This window comes from Anser anser, assembly GCF_964211835.1.
Source record: "Anser anser genome assembly, chromosome: 18".
Classification (NCBI taxonomy): domain Eukaryota; kingdom Metazoa; phylum Chordata; class Aves; order Anseriformes; family Anatidae; genus Anser; species Anser anser.
The window spans coordinates 15,660,964-15,679,548 of NC_139739.1; the positions used below are offsets into that span (position 1 = coordinate 15,660,964).

Consider the following 18,585-nt stretch of genomic DNA (forward strand, 5'->3'; position numbering starts at 1 on the left):
ACCAGCTGGACAGTGGCTATGTCCCAGCTCCAACCTGCGCCCCCAACCCATGCAGAGGCATGGGGGCACAGGGGCCCTCCCGACACCTTCGTGAAGATCACACCCGCGCAGAAGTCCTCTGCCTGGGAGCCAAGAAAGCTGCTCCCCATAATGGGAACCCCTTGTACCCACGCAGTGGCGCTAGGAGTTGCCAGGAGAGGTGCTCCCGCATCAACTCGTTCCTAGACACTCCAACTTGTGAGCGACAGAAAGTGGGAAGAATTTCATTGGTCATTGATGGTACTAGTCATCCAGCCTGTCCTTGGGGATGACTAGTTAGGGTCTCTGAGCATCACTGGGGTGCCACTGAACACTGCAGGAGAAGGAGGACAGTCACAGCACATGCCAGGGCCTTCAAGGAACTGTGTTTTCTTCTCAAATCAATCATGCCAGATGACAGCTTTGACTTTAAAAATATATATTTCAGGTCCATAGCTATCAAACAGGCACAAAATATCACTTTATCTCATAGGCACCTCATGAAAGTAAAGCCATTAATATTTATAATAAACACCAGGGGATTTTATAGTGAGCTGGGCATAATTGCCAGAGACCAAAGAGGCATCCCAAGCACATGGGCGAGCATTTAGTTTTCCCAGCCTTGTAAATGTCACGAAAAGGAAGAGTTGTACAGAAGATAAAAATTAAAGCTCACAACTGAAACAGGTTAAGGACAGGCAAAACCAGGGGAATAACGTGCCCCAGTGTAGTGTGGTGGGAAACTGCTCCCACCACATATAGCACCAGCCCAGCAAGGAGCAGGAGGAGCAGCAAGGAGCAATTGGTCAGTTTGCTCCAGCCTAGCCAGGGAGCCACAGAGAACAGCAAGCACCTGAGCATGGAAAGGGCAGGGAGAAAGGTCTTGGCAGGTAGGAAATGAAGGTACTGAGAGCTATGAAATCAAGGACATGCTGCTCCCTGATCTCTGGCAAAGCCCCACTGTTTCCTGCTTAACAGAGCTGAGCATACAGTCCAGCTGAGATGAGTGGAGGTGTCAGCACATTTTGCATGTTTTCTCTCAATCCAGAAGCAGAGATGGGGAAAAGGCTGGCATGGAGGTTACCACATTGACAATCTTTCAATAAATGAGTAGATACCAGACAAATTATGGAGAACAAATATTTTTCTCAGCAGGGAAGGTGCCAGAGCTGAAAGGAGCAAAGGAAATCACCAAGAGATGATCTCAAAGGAGACAATTCAGTCATCCTGCTGAAGTCAGAGCACAGAGGCTGCCCCTCGCCCGCCTTGGCACGGCCACACAGAACTCTGCAGCTGTCTACTATTTAGGACAACCACACTTTTCCCCTTCTGGAACACTGGAAGCAGTAGCTTGTTCCAAGAGGCCTGTGAGCAGCCACTATCTGTGCTTTTCCACATCAGCACCTAACACTGCATTGTGCCCTACAACCAGCTTTCACTTGACAATATGACATCTGCAATCCTGCATGATCAGAGTGGATGAGGCAGTCCCTGCATCCATCCCTGGCAGCACAGCAAGGCAGGCAGTGGAGCTGCTTTGTGCTGAAGCACCCAACCCTCACCATCATCACCATGGGCCAGGTTCAACTGTGGCTCTGAGGGACAGAGCCAGAAAAGTGAAGTTCTGTGTGCCTACGCTGAACTGATGGAAAGACAGAAAATGTGAACTTCTGCTGCATCACTGTATCTGCCATCTGCAGGAGTTACTGCACACAAATAGGTCCAGCTCTATGCATTGAAATAAAAAACACTGTGATAAGCCCATGTCTTCCTGGTTCTCTCCAGGGGCAGTGCAGTGACACAGCTCCACTCCAGTAGGCACCCAGCAAAGAGACTGCTTTTTTAAGCATGGCTGTCCTATAGCATTTGGAAAAGCAGGCACGAATTTTCCAGGACAGAGCTAGACAATGTAATATACATCTCTTTATGTCATATCCTGTAAAATACTTTCAGTCAAAAAAACATGAGAATCACTTCATACAATTATGAGGTTGATCAGTAATTCAGCAGGAGCTAATGCAGCCACAGTTTCTTGTGACTAACAGCTCTGTAACAGGCGATACTGGGGTTGCTAAAAATCAAGCATCAAAATGATGTATTTTTGGTGTGCATGAAAACAAAGTGCCCTGGACTGGTGTCTGCTCCCAACCCACCCAGGGTTGCTGGACCCACAGCCGGGCATCACCGTGCTGCTGCAGCCCCCTGTGCAGGCTGATGCCTTTAGCGATGCTGATGTTGCTGAATTCTCTGCTCATGACAACCCCCCTAGCAACTGTCTGGCTGTCTCAAAATTTAGTTTTCCAAACTATGTTTGGATCATGTGAGCACACGGAGCACCTGGCAATCCATGAACTTGCATGAATGAAGATGGAAATTTAAATCTGAGCCTTTTGCTTGTTTCCCTGTCAGAAAAATACCTGCAGAAAGCAGCAGCTCTCTGGCACCACTACACTGCAGCATTCTCGGCGCTGCTCAGCTCTCATTGAGCAGGGACTGGTATGCCACCCAAGGAAAGGAAAATGAAACACAAGGTCTTATCCCCACTATTTCAGGTCCCTTGTCTCCATACAGGTTGGTTCCCTCTTTCCTCTCCCCAACCCTTCGTCCACCTCAGCCCCCATCTACATGTACACATGCTCACCCATGCCTCCTGCCCACGTGGCCCTGCCCAGTGCTTCCTTGCCCCAGCCTCCTCATCATCATCATCATCATCCCCCCAGCGCAGCCCCAGCTCTGTGTGAGATATCCCTCTGGCCAGAGACCTGCATTCCTGAGGGATGATCCCTCCAGGAATCCAGAGCTTGGTGGCACCTGAGGTGATCCAGCAAATTGCCTCTATTGCCATCAAGGAAAATTACATATAAACAAAATAGTTATAAAAACAAGTTCAACCCTAAAATCCCATTGACATGCTGTGGCTGAGTTCAACACACTCCATCCCTTTGACAGGCTTTTTCTCAAACTGCTGGAAGAGGCTCCTGAACTTAAAGCAAACTGTTCGGAAAAGTTTTCAACATGTGCTATAGATCTGTGTGGTAGCTGGAAGTCATGGACCAGCCAAGAGTACCAGCATCCCCGAGCAGCACTGCCCCAGCCACGGCTGGCAGGAGCGAAGGGACAGCTTCATTGTCCAGGGTGGAGCAACTGCTGTCCTCCATGTACATACATGCGTGCCTGCCAAAGACATGCTTTCTCAGCCTGTGTGACCAACATCATACACATATAAAAGTATATGCATATAATCTGCATGTGTATGTATGTTTGTGTACATTTACATCAATATGCATATATATCTGAAGGACAATGGCAAGAGGCTAGGGCTGTAAGAATTTTATGAGAATATACAAAAAAAAAAGCAGATGAAAGCATTAGCAGGTACTAATATTGCATATCCACACTCAGCACTGCCAGCTGTTAGTATTCAAAAATCCTGAGTCAGGTCCCCAGAATCATGGAATTGCTTAAAAGTACAAACACTTGTAAAGACTATAAACTCACTAGAAGGCTATTGAGTTGCTCAAGCATGTGCAGAGAAGAGCAACAAAGCTGGTGAAGGGACTAGAAAACAAGAGTTATGAGGAGCGGCTGAGGGAACTGGGGCTGGTTAGTCTAGAGAAAAGGACACAGAGGGGAGACCTTATCACTCGACAACTATGTGAAAGGAGGTTGCAGTGAGGAGGGTGTTGGTCTCTTTTCTCAAGTAACAAGTGATAGGACATGAGCAAATGGCCTGACGTTGTGCCAGGGGATGCAGGTGCAGTGGTGCAGGTCCATGGCAAGCAAGCACTGGAGGGCAGGGAATAGCTTAATGTGAAAATCCAACAAGTCTCCTACTGTAAAGTCTTAACAGCTCAGAGAGCTACCGGTGGAAAACAGAGAAGCATTGAGAGCAGTAGGTGATGGAACATCAGCACAGTACAAGTGGGCAGAGGCTGAAAGCCCAGCTTGCTGTTGTGGGGTTTAGCTTTCTGAAGCCAGCAGGGAGTGAGGACATGGTGGTGGGACATGCTGGGGACCTTGACACTTCCCTGCCCTCTTTGTGGCCTGAAAGAGACTCAAAAAATGGTAGAGTTAATGACAAAATCATGAGGTCAAATGTGTCTGGTTCTACCCTTTCTCTACAGAAGTTACCAAGCTCCCAAAACCCAGGGCATGGGCAGTGAGAGATGTGACAAACATAATAATAATAAAAAAATAAATATATATATATATATGCAGAGACTGAGGGCTAGGCTTCAGAACAGTATCTGGAGTCATGGGACTGCAGCACTAGAAATAACAGGAGATTACATTGCTACTTGAACATAAGTTCTTAATTAAACACTGATATTTATATCAGGATTGGTCGGGCTCTGCAGCAGCAGACGGACTTTGGGGCTGGGTGCAGCCAGCACAGTTATTTACTGCCTGCAGGACTCCACTCCTGCACTGGTTATCTGCCCATCAAAAGGTCTTCCTGGAATACAGAAATGTGTTATCAAGGTTATCTTAAGAAATGCTGAGACTGTTTGGGGAAACTGAGGGTCTCTCTCAGGTATAAGAAGATGGAGCAGATAAGGACCTCATATAGACCTCTCAAAAGTCTCTAAATAAGTTAAATTCTATTGACTTCAGGCTGTACCTGAAATATTTCCTTCATGTTGAAGCAGTACTAATAGAGAAAACAGCGCTACTTTGTACTTGCATGGCCTGCTCCTCATTTGTACAGGGGATAGGTGGATTTTTAGAAATAGTAAAGTTCAGAAGCTAGCTCTGATAGTTCACTATTCCTGCAAGGAACATGAAAAACGAGTGTCATAAAAAGGTTGTGAAACCTCTGGCAGAGCAGTCAGTATCTGCAAATCTGTATTTGTTTATCTCACTGCACTTGGAGGTTTTATAACCACCAAGGTGAAGCACTTGCAGTCATTGGTGTGCTAACAAGGGCTGGGAAAAGGCTCATCAAAAGATTCTAAAGGCTGCTAATCAAAAACAGAGTTGCAGGAGTGTTGCTTACAGGATGGCATTTTCAGTCATTTGCCCTACTATGCAAGTACAGCTCCACATGAAAATACACAGCTCAGGAAATGCGCCTGCAGAGCACTTTTGTTTCTGCATCAGTCCAAGATTAAACACAATTTTTGCTGATGGTATACAAAATAAAGTGGAACTGCCAGCAGACTTTGTTACAAGTTTATTCAATGATGGTGTTTTTTCTTGGATGTGTTTTCACTTCTTAAAGACTTCAAGGAAGGCTATAAACAGTGTGGTTCTTCGCAAAAGAAAACTTACAGTTCTGCAGGGAATGTGAAGACAGGAATTTGACCGCAATATCCAATGCCATATTATTTGGGCACCACAATCTCCAGTGAAATAATCACAGCACAGGTCAATGACAGAAACCACCCTTAATTTTTTCCTTTGTGTCTCAGAAACTGCCCACATCAGCATCAAAGAGAACTTGTATGCAAAGCAAGGGCAGATGACTTCAGTCTAGGGACACTTGGTGGCTTGCAGACACGACTTGTATCACAGCAGCAAACTCTCAAATCCTTCAGCCTGAAATCCCCACTGCCTGAGACAGTGGAGACAAATTGCCCAAAAGAAGGTCCACAACAGGAGTTTTTCCACCCACAAGTGCTACACATGGATGGCTGACTGATCTGACAGATCAGCGCCGTGAGCTGATTTCACTTTCACTTGGGCATGAGCAGGTGGCAAGGACAGAGAAGTCCTTCAGGTCCTTCTCAGGTGGCCAAGATGAAATGCAGGACACGAACTCCCCTTGGTAACACCAACCATGACAGCCTGACACCTGTGAGCCCTCAGGGACCAGCGCCACTGTGCATGGTGAGTGATGCAGAGCCCCAGGAGGCCACGCGATGCTATTCATGCACACACTCCAGACAGGGCTCAAGACAAGTCTTCACATTGGCATGTTTACACCAGACCTCCCTTGACCAGCCGGTTTGCTTACATAGCCTACACCACCACCATTTTCCATCCTGCATTCCCACCTTTGCCAAACAGCGAAGAGCAGGAGTTCACTTGGCACAGTGCTGAGGGAATGTCTGAGACGCACTGCATGAGTTTGCAGGAAGAGAGGAAACATCCTCAATATCCAGCCGCCAATGGGTGCCCATTCGCCCACCAGAGACAGAATATATGAGCAAGCTTCACAAAGAAAACAAAACCCAGAGAGCAGAGCATGACCTAGGTACTGGCCTGGTCTGGTGGGATTGAGAAAACACAAAGAAATCAAGAAGACGGTCCTGCTGCCTTCCATCTTGGGAGACGTCTAGGACAGTATCAAGGAAGGTGCCTGAGCCACACACACCTATGCCAGGACAGCTGACACACAAACATGCCGGGCCATGAGAGGGCCAGGTATTTCCCCTGGTATGTCTGCTGGGGGATGGCAGGAATGGGTGCCTAAACGGATGGCGAGAAACAGGAAGGGTGGCAATGGTCAGAGGAGATGAGTCAGGAGCCAGAGGCAGGCAGCAGCTTGGGACTGGGTGGGATGCAGCTGAGGTCCAGAGTACTTTCATGGGGTCACAAGGCAGCCAGAAACCAACTAGCGATGAGAACTGCAGCCGACAGGGCAGGGAGGTCACTCTGGGAGGGAAACGTTCCTGCAGCTTCTGGACGCACCTCTGCATCCATGGTGGCTCCAGGCTGGGCGCGTGCCCTGCATTCCCCCACAGCCGAGCCTCCTCCTGCCCGCCCTGCACACCCCCACAGCCCCACAGGACTCCTCGCCGCAGCCAGAGCACAGGAATTTGGGGGATTAGCAGGCAGTAATCCTCCCCGCAGGAGCAGAGAATTAACATTCCCCAGCAGTGCCTGCGGAGCTGCTGATGACCTACATCCCTGCCACCGTGGGGCGGGCACGGTTGTCACCTGGCTTGGGCTTGGAGAAGCATCCTCCCATGGCGAGCCAAGCAGCGCCCCACTGCAGCCCTCACGCTGGACAGGACACAAGCCAGGGACAGGGACGGCAGGAAGGTCAGCAAGGGCGTGGGCACATCCTCGCATGGCAGCCCTCCTGCTCACACCGTCCTGGGCTTCAGGCTTCCTTCACCACCTGCATGGGGTAGAAGAGATGCATGAGAAGCAATGCCTGTGGTGAGGGTGGGTGCTGTGGAGGGGGAAAGAAAGTGGCCAGCAGCACGTATGGGCTCCCCAGGCACATCATGCGCAGGAAGTTGCCGTGAGACCCAGGCAGACGGTGACACAACGGACAACGTGAGACTGTGGCACCAAGGTCACCCTTCTGGGATCCACCAGAAAATTCCATCATCCTTTTGAAATTTAAAATTACAGACCCCGTATGATTTATCTTCAGACTTCATTATACTTTCCAAAGCCCTGTCTTTGGTAATTAAATCCGTAAGCACTTAGGTCTCAGCCCAAATACAATGATTAAACCATAAATACAGTTCAGTCAGGTTTCTACTTTTATTATTAGATGACGGGAAAAGAGAAAGAAAAGGGAAAAGGGGAAAAGGGGAGGGAAGGGGAGGGAAGGGGAGGGGAGGGGAGGGGAGGGGAGGGAAGGCAAGGCAAGGCAAGGCAAGGCAAGGCAAGGCAAGGAGAAAAATCCACTTTCCTCATTCTGCAATCCCTTTGCATTAACACTTATTCCTGCAGAAATGCCATTCCCTTTGGAACAGTTATTTATCTGAGACAGGGTTTTCATTATCATGCCATTTTGCACCAAAAATAGGTTTTAATACTGTTAGGTCAGAATATTTTGTGTTTAAGTGGGATGGCCAAACAGAACTTCAAATTACATTTAGCTCACTAGCTTTGACTGATATTGCTCTCAGTTTTGGTACAGACTAGGAATTGGGATAAAGGTTTTAGGTTATACTCCTTGACTGGAAATAGTGAAGATCCACATAACATAACTGGCAATAAAATAAAAGCATTTAATATCATTATATATATTATAAATATATATATATATTGTAAAAAATTCACCCATTTGCACCTGTACCTGAATTGATTTACTATGGTTTCACCATCTATTTTTCACAATGCCTTCCAAACCCAGCAGGAAGGTAAAATAGTTTCCAAAGAACAGATTAACATAGGCAAAGACTACTTTTTTTTCAGCTTCAGTGCTAGAAGTGCCTGAAGACCTTTCCAATCAGAAGAAAATACAGAAAAATAAGTGCCAGGAGACAGATACCAAGCATTGCAATTTCTCCCCAGGAAATGAAAGCTTGGCAAAGGTACAGAAAAAAAGAAAAAAATTAACCACTTGCTAGAGCCAGCCCTGCCCATGGCAAGCAAGGGCCGTGGTACAGCAAGCGCCCAGAGCTCCAGCCTGGCCGATCTGCTGGGTGGCCGGTCAGCCACCAGCACCATTCCCTCTCGCTGAGAGAAGCACTCTGTGCACATTTATCTCCTGGAGATAAGATAAGAAACTACGAGGTGCAGGTTGCACCCTGCCAGGGAGGTTAGTGTGCACCCAGTCTCTTGTCATTGTTGAAGCCCCTGGTGCCTCTGTCCCATGCCGTGCCCCCACTGGCTGAGCCGGGAACAGCTCCCCAGCACCAGCGGCACCCAGTCGGGTGTCCCTCCAGCAGTGGCTGACTGTAGGACACATGGCAGTGGGACATCTCCAGGCGAAGCATCCTGCTCCTCCGCCACGGGCTCCAGCGACGGGAGACACAGCCACCATCACCACAGGCACCTCTGCAGAGCACTGACAGCACCTTCCTCAACACAGACTATATCAAAGCATCACAGACACGCCCTTTCCTTAAACAACAGCTTAAAATATCCAGACATCTCTCCCCCTTTCCAGCTATATCCCTCCAAAACAGACACACACAGTCCCACATGCCTACAAACTTCCCTTCTGCTGTGTCTCATCCATGTACGGCATGCCCTCAACAAAGTCCTAGGTGCATTCCAGGAGCACCTTCAAAGCCTGAAACATGTTAAATTAGTAACCAAGACTACAGAGGAACACAAAACTGGTGCCTTACCAAATGACATAAAGCATAAGTGCCTCATTACCAAATCCAAGAGGTATACCAATATGAGATAGACTGTTAACAGGACTAAAAATGCACAAGTTTGCCTTTGAGTACCTGTTTGTGAGAGCCACATTCAAAGAGCTATTGGATATGCACAAAGCTACCAAACAAGCTCATTTGCAAAGGGAATGAAGCAGGGAAGAATCAATTCATTGAGTGGCAAGGGCGAGAACACTCAAGGAAAGCAGCATGCCAATACTTATGCATGAGCAAATGCAAAAAAATATCAAGTAAGAAGGTGCATAAATGCAGAGGAAGATTTGGGAAGAATACAGTAGCAAAATCACATGCAGAAATTGCATGGACCTTTGCCAAAACTCACAGGAAGAAACAGAAAATGGTTTTGTATGAGAGAAAGAGAGTCTCAGCTGTTGATGTATCAGTGATACAGGACAATAATTTACTGTAAAACGGTAAAAAAAAATACCATGTAAAATTTGGTAGGAAGCCAAAGAGGAGCAGCTAATGGGCAATGAGCTTGGTGCTCAGGAATTCCTCAGCATCATGCCAGAAGGCAAAGTAAAATCACACTTGAGCAAATTAAAACTGCAATGAGATGTTGCTGCGAGCAGAATGCTCCAATGAGACAATGTGAATCACATGGAGGGTGCGAAGGAAAACAAAAAGAAAGCTGAAATGAAGATACTTTCACCTGCAGGGTGGCTGGGCTTCTTCTGGAACAACTGGAGCTTCCTCTCTGGAAGACAACCAGCCTACTCTGAGGCATGCAATAGCGATTTGCAAAGCAGACTCCCAAGCAAACTACAGCCCCAGCAATCCTAAGCAGACCATTTGCTGTGGTTTTCCTGCAGCAAAACAGCTGAAAGACGCTCCTGCACTGGGAGGACCAGGACACTCCACAATACTCCCAGGACTATTTGTCTGGGATGGCTCTGCTTTTGTTTGGACCTTAAAGATGGCAAGCTGAAGCAATCCCGTCAGGCCCACTTTGCATCATCTAATTCCCCCACAGGATGGTCCCCGCAGGCCCTCTGGAAGCACACGCTGTGCTCGGGCTGAACCCTTGCTGCCACCCACTGCCTCCTGGAGCAGGTCATAGCAGAGCACAGTGCACACTTCTGGGTCTCTCTCCTCCACCCAGCCACATATCTCCATAAAACCTACAGGAACTTAAAGACTAATAGGTTAAAACTTACAGGAGATAGATAGAAAAACAGGAGACCAAACCACACCCCCTCACCTCCCACAGACTATAAAAGGCATCAGTGGAGAAGTCACTTCACCCACAAGGTAAACAAGCTGAAGGTAAGCCATGGTGAATGGGGGCAACCCACATTGATCCAGCTTAAACATAAATACTTTAAAAAGAGCTCATTTCCAGAGTGCTGGAGTTACCCAGACAAAAGGACAACGGTTCTTAGTAAGATTTCAGCTGGACAAGAAACAGGTGCAGCCTCCCAACACTGAGAGGCAGGATCCCCTCCCTCGACCTGCTGGCAATACTTTGCCTAATGCAACCAAGAATACCGCTAGCCTTCTTAGCAGCAAGGGCACATGGCTGACTCCTGTTCAGTTTGGTGTCCAGTGCCTCTAACATCCATTACACAGCAGTAAAACTGCTGAGTACTACAACAGAGTTGTTTTCATTGCAGAAAAGGGTTATAAACCAGAAGAATGGCTGGTCAGCCCAGATATCCAGCTCTTTGACAGTGGCCAACACCACTCACACTCCGTGAACAGACAAGACCAAGGCAAGGCACACAGTCATAGTTCAACCTATGTGTCCTGCCAGGTTCAAGCAACTCAGTGCAGATCAGGATCCAGAGCTGGCACCATTTTTTGAGAGAAGGCATAGTACTGACAATGCTTTTGTTAGCATTGTGTTTACCTCTCTGCTTGCTGCTGAGCCCTAGGCTCCTATTCTAATTGAATGTTCTGCTGTGACTCCAAAATCTTTTCCAAGTGCTAGTGTGGTAACTATATATCATACATTGTAGGTATAACTAGTATTTTTCCCCTGAGTATTAATTTGTGTTTATTGAAATCAATTGTCATTTTATCAGCTAGCCACTAAGTTTCATCAAATCCGATTGCAACATTTCACAGTCAGCCTCTGTTTTGCTGCTGTAATTCGGTTTGCCTGCCTAGAAATCTGGCAGATGCCTGAGCACTGGCTGCTCCATGCCCAGTAGCACAAGAATTGCCCTGAGGTACTGGCTGGTAATCCAAGCTAACTCCATGGCCCACTGGGGGTGTCAGCTCTTTCCCACCTCCCTAGTATCAGTCCTCGCTCTTGGCCTGTTCCTGCCTCCCCCGTTACCATGACCAGACCCTCTCCAGAGGTTCTGCCACTTCTCAACAGCAGCTCCTTCCCCTCCCCACCTCACTAAACCCTTTCTTTTAGCCCAGGGCTCATGTGTTGCCTCTCCTCCCCATATCTTCTCCCGCCTTCCCTCCTCAGTGACCTGGGGACTCCTAATGTCCTCAGCCTGATGGTATATTCTCATGCAAGGGGCTCATGGGCATGTGGCCAGGGAATACACAGAACTGTGGTGCTAACCTGGTGCTTTCTCTCAGAGGAGGGAGCTTGCACTGGGACTGGACTGTGGGCCCACGGGAGCCCAAGCACTGATGAGACAAAAATGCTGGGGTAGCTGCCAAGACCTGAGGATGATGGCTGTTGCCACCAGGACAAGAAACATCCTGGTTAGATGTAAGGAAGAAGTTCTTTATTATGAGGGTGGTGAGGCAATGGAACAGGTTGCCCAAAGAAGCAGTGGATGCCCCATTCTTCTAAGTGTGTAAGGCCAGGTTGGACAGGGCTTTGAGCAACCTGGTCTAGTAGGAGGTGTCCCTGCACATGGCAGGAAGGTTGGAACTAGGTGATCTTTTAGACTCCTTCCAACCCAAACCATTCTTCTAGGATTCTCTGATGACCTCCGGGTCTTACAATCCCAGATCCTTGAGGATTTGCAGGGGCAGAGCCCCATGTCCTCACACAGCTTCTCCTCCTCCACTGTCCCATCCTCCTCTTGGTCCAGACTCAAGCCAGCCTAAGGGCTGTTGGGGGTGCAGTTCAGTTTCCCAGGGCCTAAGGGCTCAAGAATACAACCATCAGTCCAAGGTAACCAGACCATAGGAGCATCCTCCTAGCATCAGCACCCAAACTCCATTCTTCCAGGAAGTTCGTGATCATGTGCACACCCAGCCTTCCTCCTTCTCTTGATTTCTGATGGGGACCGGTTCATCAGCGCCATTGGCCAGAATTTGCTCCCTCTCACAGCTGGGGACATCTGCATGATCTGTGCCGTGTGGCAGGCCAACCAGGCTCCAAGGCTGCGTGCTGGCAAGGGTCAGCAGGCTTGTCCTCTTCACACAGATCTTAACCACAGATGAACTGCGTTATTTGCAGTGCTCTGCAGGAAAACTGGGAAGACCCCTCAAAGGAAACCTGGGAAAGTGCCTGGAAGATCTGTGAAGAGGTTTTGAGGAGCCACTAGAACTCACAGTGACCAAGCGGAACATTTTGGACCTGATTTGTTCCCAAGGAGATGACTTCTGTCTTTTCACAGAAACCACCAGTCTGTAGAAAAAGGGCTATCTGTCTGTGGAAAGCCAGAGTCCACAAGAGCAAGGATGAGGAAGATCTCATCTGAGACACACTAGGACAGCAAAGCATGAGACACCTCCCATGGAAACCACTGCTGCAGGAGAAGGAAAAGAGCTTCCCCAAGGTTGAAGAAGAACTTGTCAGTCAGGGGGACTGATGAAAACCACAACAGCAGCACAGGCCCAGGGGATGCCTGTTTCCTAAGAAGAGTGGGATAAAAGGCCTGCCAAAGAGACGTGACACTGCTCTGAAACTTCTAACACGAGAAGGGAGACATGGCAGCGCCAGTGCAGCTGTAGCCCTGACCAGGCTGGCTTTCACCTCCCAGCAGGATGGCACCTCTTGCTCTGCACCTTCTGACCAGGCAGCTCCATGTCACTGCTCTGCCATGCAAAGCGTTTCTCTTCCTTGGCATTCACACTGTATGTCCAGCATTCACCCCAAGGGCACTAATACCCTTGGGAGACATTGGGAGGCTGACTAGCTGCATCATGTACCTTAACAGTGGTCCTGTAACCATGAACAGCATGCATCATGGGCTGCATTTCAGCCCCACAAGCAACAGATTGGACCTGGGAGGACCATAGTCAAGTGTAGCCACACGATCATGGAAGAATTTCATTTAAAGAGGTCTCTGGATGTCATATCATGGGATACAATCCCAGCTCTGAACAACATAAGATAACCCTGCTTTAAGCTTTGGATAATGGACCCAATGCCTTGGTGTGATGAGAAGACCCACAAATACCTGGAGGACCCCATGGGTACCAGGCCTTTTCAGATGCATATTAGTAGAAAAGGCTGAGGCTTAATGGACTACAAAGAACACAGAAATCCACTCTTGGCAGGTGGAGACCACCCCAAGCTCCCCATCAACGCCTCTTCCTGCTGCCAGATGCAGCACCTATAAGAAAGAGGAAGTCAATATGTTCAAAATGGTCACACTACTCTCACATTTTGGAGCACCCACTGGGCAGATGCAAGGACTAGGAAGGACTTTTTTTTTTTTGTTTTTTCTCCCAGGTCTATCACTTCTGGAGTTTTCTCAGAAGCCCCTGAGATGCTTCCAGATTGACGGAGGAAAGGAGTTTGACATGCTGGTGTCCCTCAGTGGGCATGCCAGCCCCCTGCCATGGGGCCAGCAGTCAGGTCTTGCTCGCAAGCTCAGGGCACAGCAGATTCCAGCTGTGGGCTCAGGAAGGAATTCTTTTCCCTAGGCAGATTGGCACAGGCCTCCAGAGGGAGTCTCCTTCTTCTGCAGCACTGAGCACAGCCCCCTGCCTTGCTCCTCCAGGCCATTTCAGGTCAGTGATTCCCCATTTTGCAGAACCAGAAATCCAGCTGTGCCCTTGATCTCTCCAACACTCTTCCCCACGGCAGTTTTGTTTTTCTAGTTTTCAGTCATTTGTAGCATAGATATTCTAAGGAAATGTCCTAGAGCTTCAAGCTCAACAGGAGCTGCTATTTTTTAACTGCCCCTGCATACAATAAAAATTCCTTTTCATTGTATCTCAGTTCCATTGTTTGCAAACATATGCATGTTTCTGTCTCAAGAACTTTGGCCTTCAGAAGTATTACAAGTTACTGCAGATAGTTTTCGCACTCACAGCATTTGAAGAACTGAGCGTTTTCTTCTCAGGACATCCTTTGTGAGCATCTCTGAAGAGTCCAAGTTAGAGGATATCAGAGGCATTTCTTTCCTGCTCAGTATAAGGATGCCTAAACGGGGTCTCAACAGCACCCTGTGCTCTGTACGCTTGGATATCACCAACTGCCACAATGCACCTAGGTCTGAGAGAAGGGAGAATAAAGTCAATGGAGGTGTCTGTACCCAGGGACATTTTCCCAACGGAGTTTTTGGAAGGTGCTTGATGTCTACCAACAGTGCCCTTTTTCTACCTTACCCAGGTAATCCCTTATCTGGAAGGCCAGATAAGAGATTTTAGCCTTCCAGAAACCATCTGCAGCTGGGGACTTGAACAAGGAAACCCCTCCAATCTGCTCCACCACCCTGAACAGTCACAATAGTGCTGGACATGTGAAACTGTTTTTCTACACCCCTCACCCAAGCTCTCTAGCAAAGCCTAGATCTCAGAACACCTCAGCCTAGACTTTGTGAGACAGAGGAAAAAATGCAGAAGGGTGAGCACAAGCTTCTGGCTCCTCTATCCACCAAATGAGCCCACACACAGCTTTGCAGTTCTTCCTCCACCTTCCCTGTGGAGGCCCCCCCAAAGGGTTCTTGCAGCAAAAAGCACAGACTACATCACCTCCTGGCTGTGTCTTGTATAGTTATGGTGCTTTCAGTTCTGTCCACTGGGTCATCCAGCAATATGGGCCCTCTGTAACCAGACAGTACACTGTGACACTCAGGTGATTTTCCATCTAAACTCTACTCTGACTGAATCTATGTTCAAAAATAAGAAAACAAAACTTTCCTATTTATAAGCCTGATGACATGCTGCCCTGTGCTCATCAACCACCAGCATGCAATTCCATGTAGATCAGGGACATGAGGGAACAAAGTATGAATGGTAGCTCTGCATTTGCTCAAGAGCAGATCCTCCTGGAAACTGTGCCAAGGCACATGGAAAACAAAGAGGTGACTGGTGACAGCCAACATGGCTTCACTAAGGAAGGGCAGATCATGCCTGACAAATTTGTGCCTTCTATGATGGGGTTATAGCATGGGTGAAGGGAAGGGTATTTAATATCATCTACCTGGACTTGTGCAAAGCATTTGACACTGTCCTGCACAACATCCTTTTCTCTAAATTGCAGAGAAATGGATTTGATGGATGGACCACTCAGTGGGCAAGGAACTGGTAAGATGATCTCATTCAAACAGTTGCGGTCAATGGCTCAATGTCCTGGTGGAGATCAGTAACAAGTGGTGTTCCTCAGGGGTCAGGATTGGGACAGGCACTGTTTAACATCTTTGTTGGTGACATGGACAGTGAGATCAAGTGCACCCTCAGCTAGTTTGCCAATGACACCAAGCTGTGTGGTGTGGTTGACATGCTGGAGGGAAGGGATGCCATCCAGAGGGACCCAGACAGGCTGGAGAGGTGGGCCTGTGCAAACCTGATGAGGTTCAACAAGGCCAAGTGCAAGGTCCTGCAACTGGGCCAGGGCAATCCCAGGATACAGGCTGAGGGGAGAATGGATTGAGAGCAACCTTGAGGAGAAGGAGCTGGAGGTGTTGGTCAACAAGAAGCTTGATGTGAGTCAGCAATATGTGCTTGCAGCCCAGAAAGCCAACAGTATCCTGGGCTGCACCAAAAGCAGCATGACCAGCAGGTCGAGGGAGGTGATTGCCCCCCTCTGCTCTGCTCTCCTGAGACCCCACCTGGAGCCCTGCGCTCAGCTCTGGGACTGTCCAAGAAGGACACGGAAGTATTAGAGCGAGTCCAGAGGAAGACCACAAAGATGATGAAAGGGCTGGAGCCTCTCCTACGAAGACAGGCTGAGAGAGTAGGGGTTGTTCAGCCTGGAGAAGAGAAGGCTCCAGGGAGACCTTATAGAGGCCTTCCAGTGCGTAAAGGGTGCTACAGGAAAGCTGGAGAGGGACTCTTAGTCAGGGAGTGTAGTGATAGAACAAGGGGTAATGGTTTCAAACTAAACAAGGGGAGATTTAGATTAGATAGCAGGAAAAAAGGTTATTACTCTGAGGGTGGTGAGGCACTGGCACAGATTGCCCAGAGAAGCTGTGGATGCCCCATCCCTGCAAGTGTGTAAGGCCAGGTTGGATGGGGCTTTGAGCAACCTGATCTAGTGGAAGGTGTCCCTGTCCATGGCAGTGGGGTTGGAATGAGATGATCTTTAAGGTCCCTTCCAACCCAAACCATTCTTGGATTCTGTCATTTCCTGGAAGACTTGCTTCACTGCAAACAGCCCTTGCTGTTTTCATGACTGTCCTGCCGCATCTGTCTGCTCAACAGCAAAGCCTCTGTCCTGCCGTCTGGGCAATAGTTCACAGAATCACAGAATCACAGAATCACAGAATCATCTAGGTTGGAAGAGACCTCCAAGATCACCTAGTCCAACCTCTGACCTAATACTAACAAGACCTCCACTAAACCATATCACTAAGCTCTACATCTAAACGTCTTTTAAAGACCTCCAGGGATGGTGACTCAACCACTTCCCTGGGCAGCCTATTCCAATGCCTAACAACCCTTTTGGTAAAGAAGTTCTTCCTAATATCCAACCTAAACCTCCCCTGGCGCAACTTTAGCCCATTCCCCCTTGTCCTGTCACCAGGCACATGGGAGAATAGACCAACCCCCACCTCGCTACAGCCTCCTTTAAGGTACCTATAGAGAGCGATGAGGTCGCCCCTGAGCCTCCTCTTCTCCAGGCTGAACAATCCCAGCTCCCTCAGCCGCTCCTCGTAAGACTTTTTCTCCAGACCCCTCACCAGCTTGGTCGCCCTTCTCTGGACTTGCTCAAGCACCTCCATGTCCTTCTTGTAGCGAGGGGCCCAAAACTGAACACAGTACTTGAGGTGCGGCCTCACCAGAGCCGAGTACAGGGGGACAATCACTTCCCTAGCCCTGCTGGCCACACTGTTTCTTACACAAGCCAGGATGCTGTTGGCCTTCTTGGCCACCTGAGCACACTACCGGCTCATATTCAGCCGACTACCAACCAATACTCCCAGGTCCTTCTCTGCCAGGCAGCTTTCCAGCCACTCATCTCCCAGCCTGTAGCGCTGGGAGTTCCCGTCCCCTGCCTTTGGTGTGGTTTCCCAACCCTCTCTGCAGCTGGGAATCCAGTGCAAGTCCATCCCTGGTCCCAAAACTCCTATTTGCTCTGATGAGCAGAGAACCATGTGCCTTTGCTAGTGAGAGAGATTTGTGTTTGTAAGCTGTGCCCCCATCAGGAGAGCAGGAGGAGCAGGGGGCGGAGGCTCAGAGCATCTTGTGGCATTATCCACTCTTGCAGGAAAGAGCTGGCTCTGACCCTGGTCCTCGCTGTGGAAAAAAATAACCCTTGATCCCAAAGTGTATCATATCTATTGTAGAGTTACCTCCTTCCCAACTCTCTGTACATGCACAATATTGTCTTTCACACAGGGCACAGCAGGAACCACTGAGCAGTTCCAGCAGGAGACCTGTTTTGGATAGGCCTTGCAAACACTGCGAAGAACATACCCCACCACGGCACAGGGCCCGGCGGCTTCTGCACCGCATCCCGTCCTGTCCCGTCCCACCACTCAAGCTCTGCTCCCCAGGTGCCTAGCCAGTGGCTCAGCCACAAACTGGCGGCAGAGGGACTGCCGAGGAGGTGGGCGCATGGCCCTCCCACACCACAGGCTGAGAGCAGACTCAGGCACTGGGCTTCGCCGTGAATCCTGAGGCTCTGTCCCTGCTGTCAAGTCCCTGACAGCCCCCAGGCCCCTCACCAGCCAACCACCACCCCCAGACCTGCTGGTGTCCCCCTTCCCGCTGAGTCCTGAACAACACCGGGGCTCCAAGCCCTCCTTCCCTACCTGCAGCACACAGCAGTGCACCCCAGCTCCCCATCCCACCGGGCATGCCCCCACCACATGCCCCCCACCACATGGCCAGCTCCACATGTCCAGTGCACATCACCAGAAGACCCATCCCCAAGCAGCATTCCTCTGACGATTACAAACCTCCTCCAATTTCCATCCTAAATATACCCACCTTCCCTTTCATTTGTACCCACATGGTCCTCCATCCTCAGCAGACCTTTTCTCTCCTTGGTGTTTATCCCAGCACATCCACCAGATCCACATCCAGGCTACATTTTGTATAAGTGAGTTCTCTTGGTGTCCTCCTCAGACAAGGGCTGTCCATTTCCCTTATTTTTAAGGGGATTTGCTCTAATTTGATTTTCACAGAAATTATCAGAGCTATAGAGTGGGCCCCCACATTCTACCAGACCCTGCCATGCCTGGCACAGCAATGCAAATGCTCCTCTGAGCTGAAAGGTTTT

At 49.0% G+C, this 18,585-nt stretch overlaps 1 protein-coding gene across 6 annotated transcripts in view; it reads right to left on the minus strand.

Annotated features, from left to right (window-relative positions):
* The window catches only part of AIFM3 (AIF family member 3), a 60,513-nt gene that overhangs the window by 38,839 nt on the left and 3,089 nt on the right, over nucleotides 1–18,585 (minus strand). For 5 of the 6 annotated variants that reach the window (XR_014573527.1, XR_014573528.1, XM_083803721.1 and 2 more), the window contains exon 1: nucleotides 6,901–7,077. Coding sequence is in view for 4 of the 6 variants with exons in the window: in XM_083803721.1 (XP_083659847.1) it covers nucleotides 6,901–6,931 (31 nt within the window). In the remaining 2 variants the exon portion in view is untranslated. Of the gene's footprint in view, nucleotides 1–6,900; nucleotides 7,085–18,585 lie in introns of those variants that run through there. The other variant, XM_083803718.1, reaches the window with a different exon arrangement.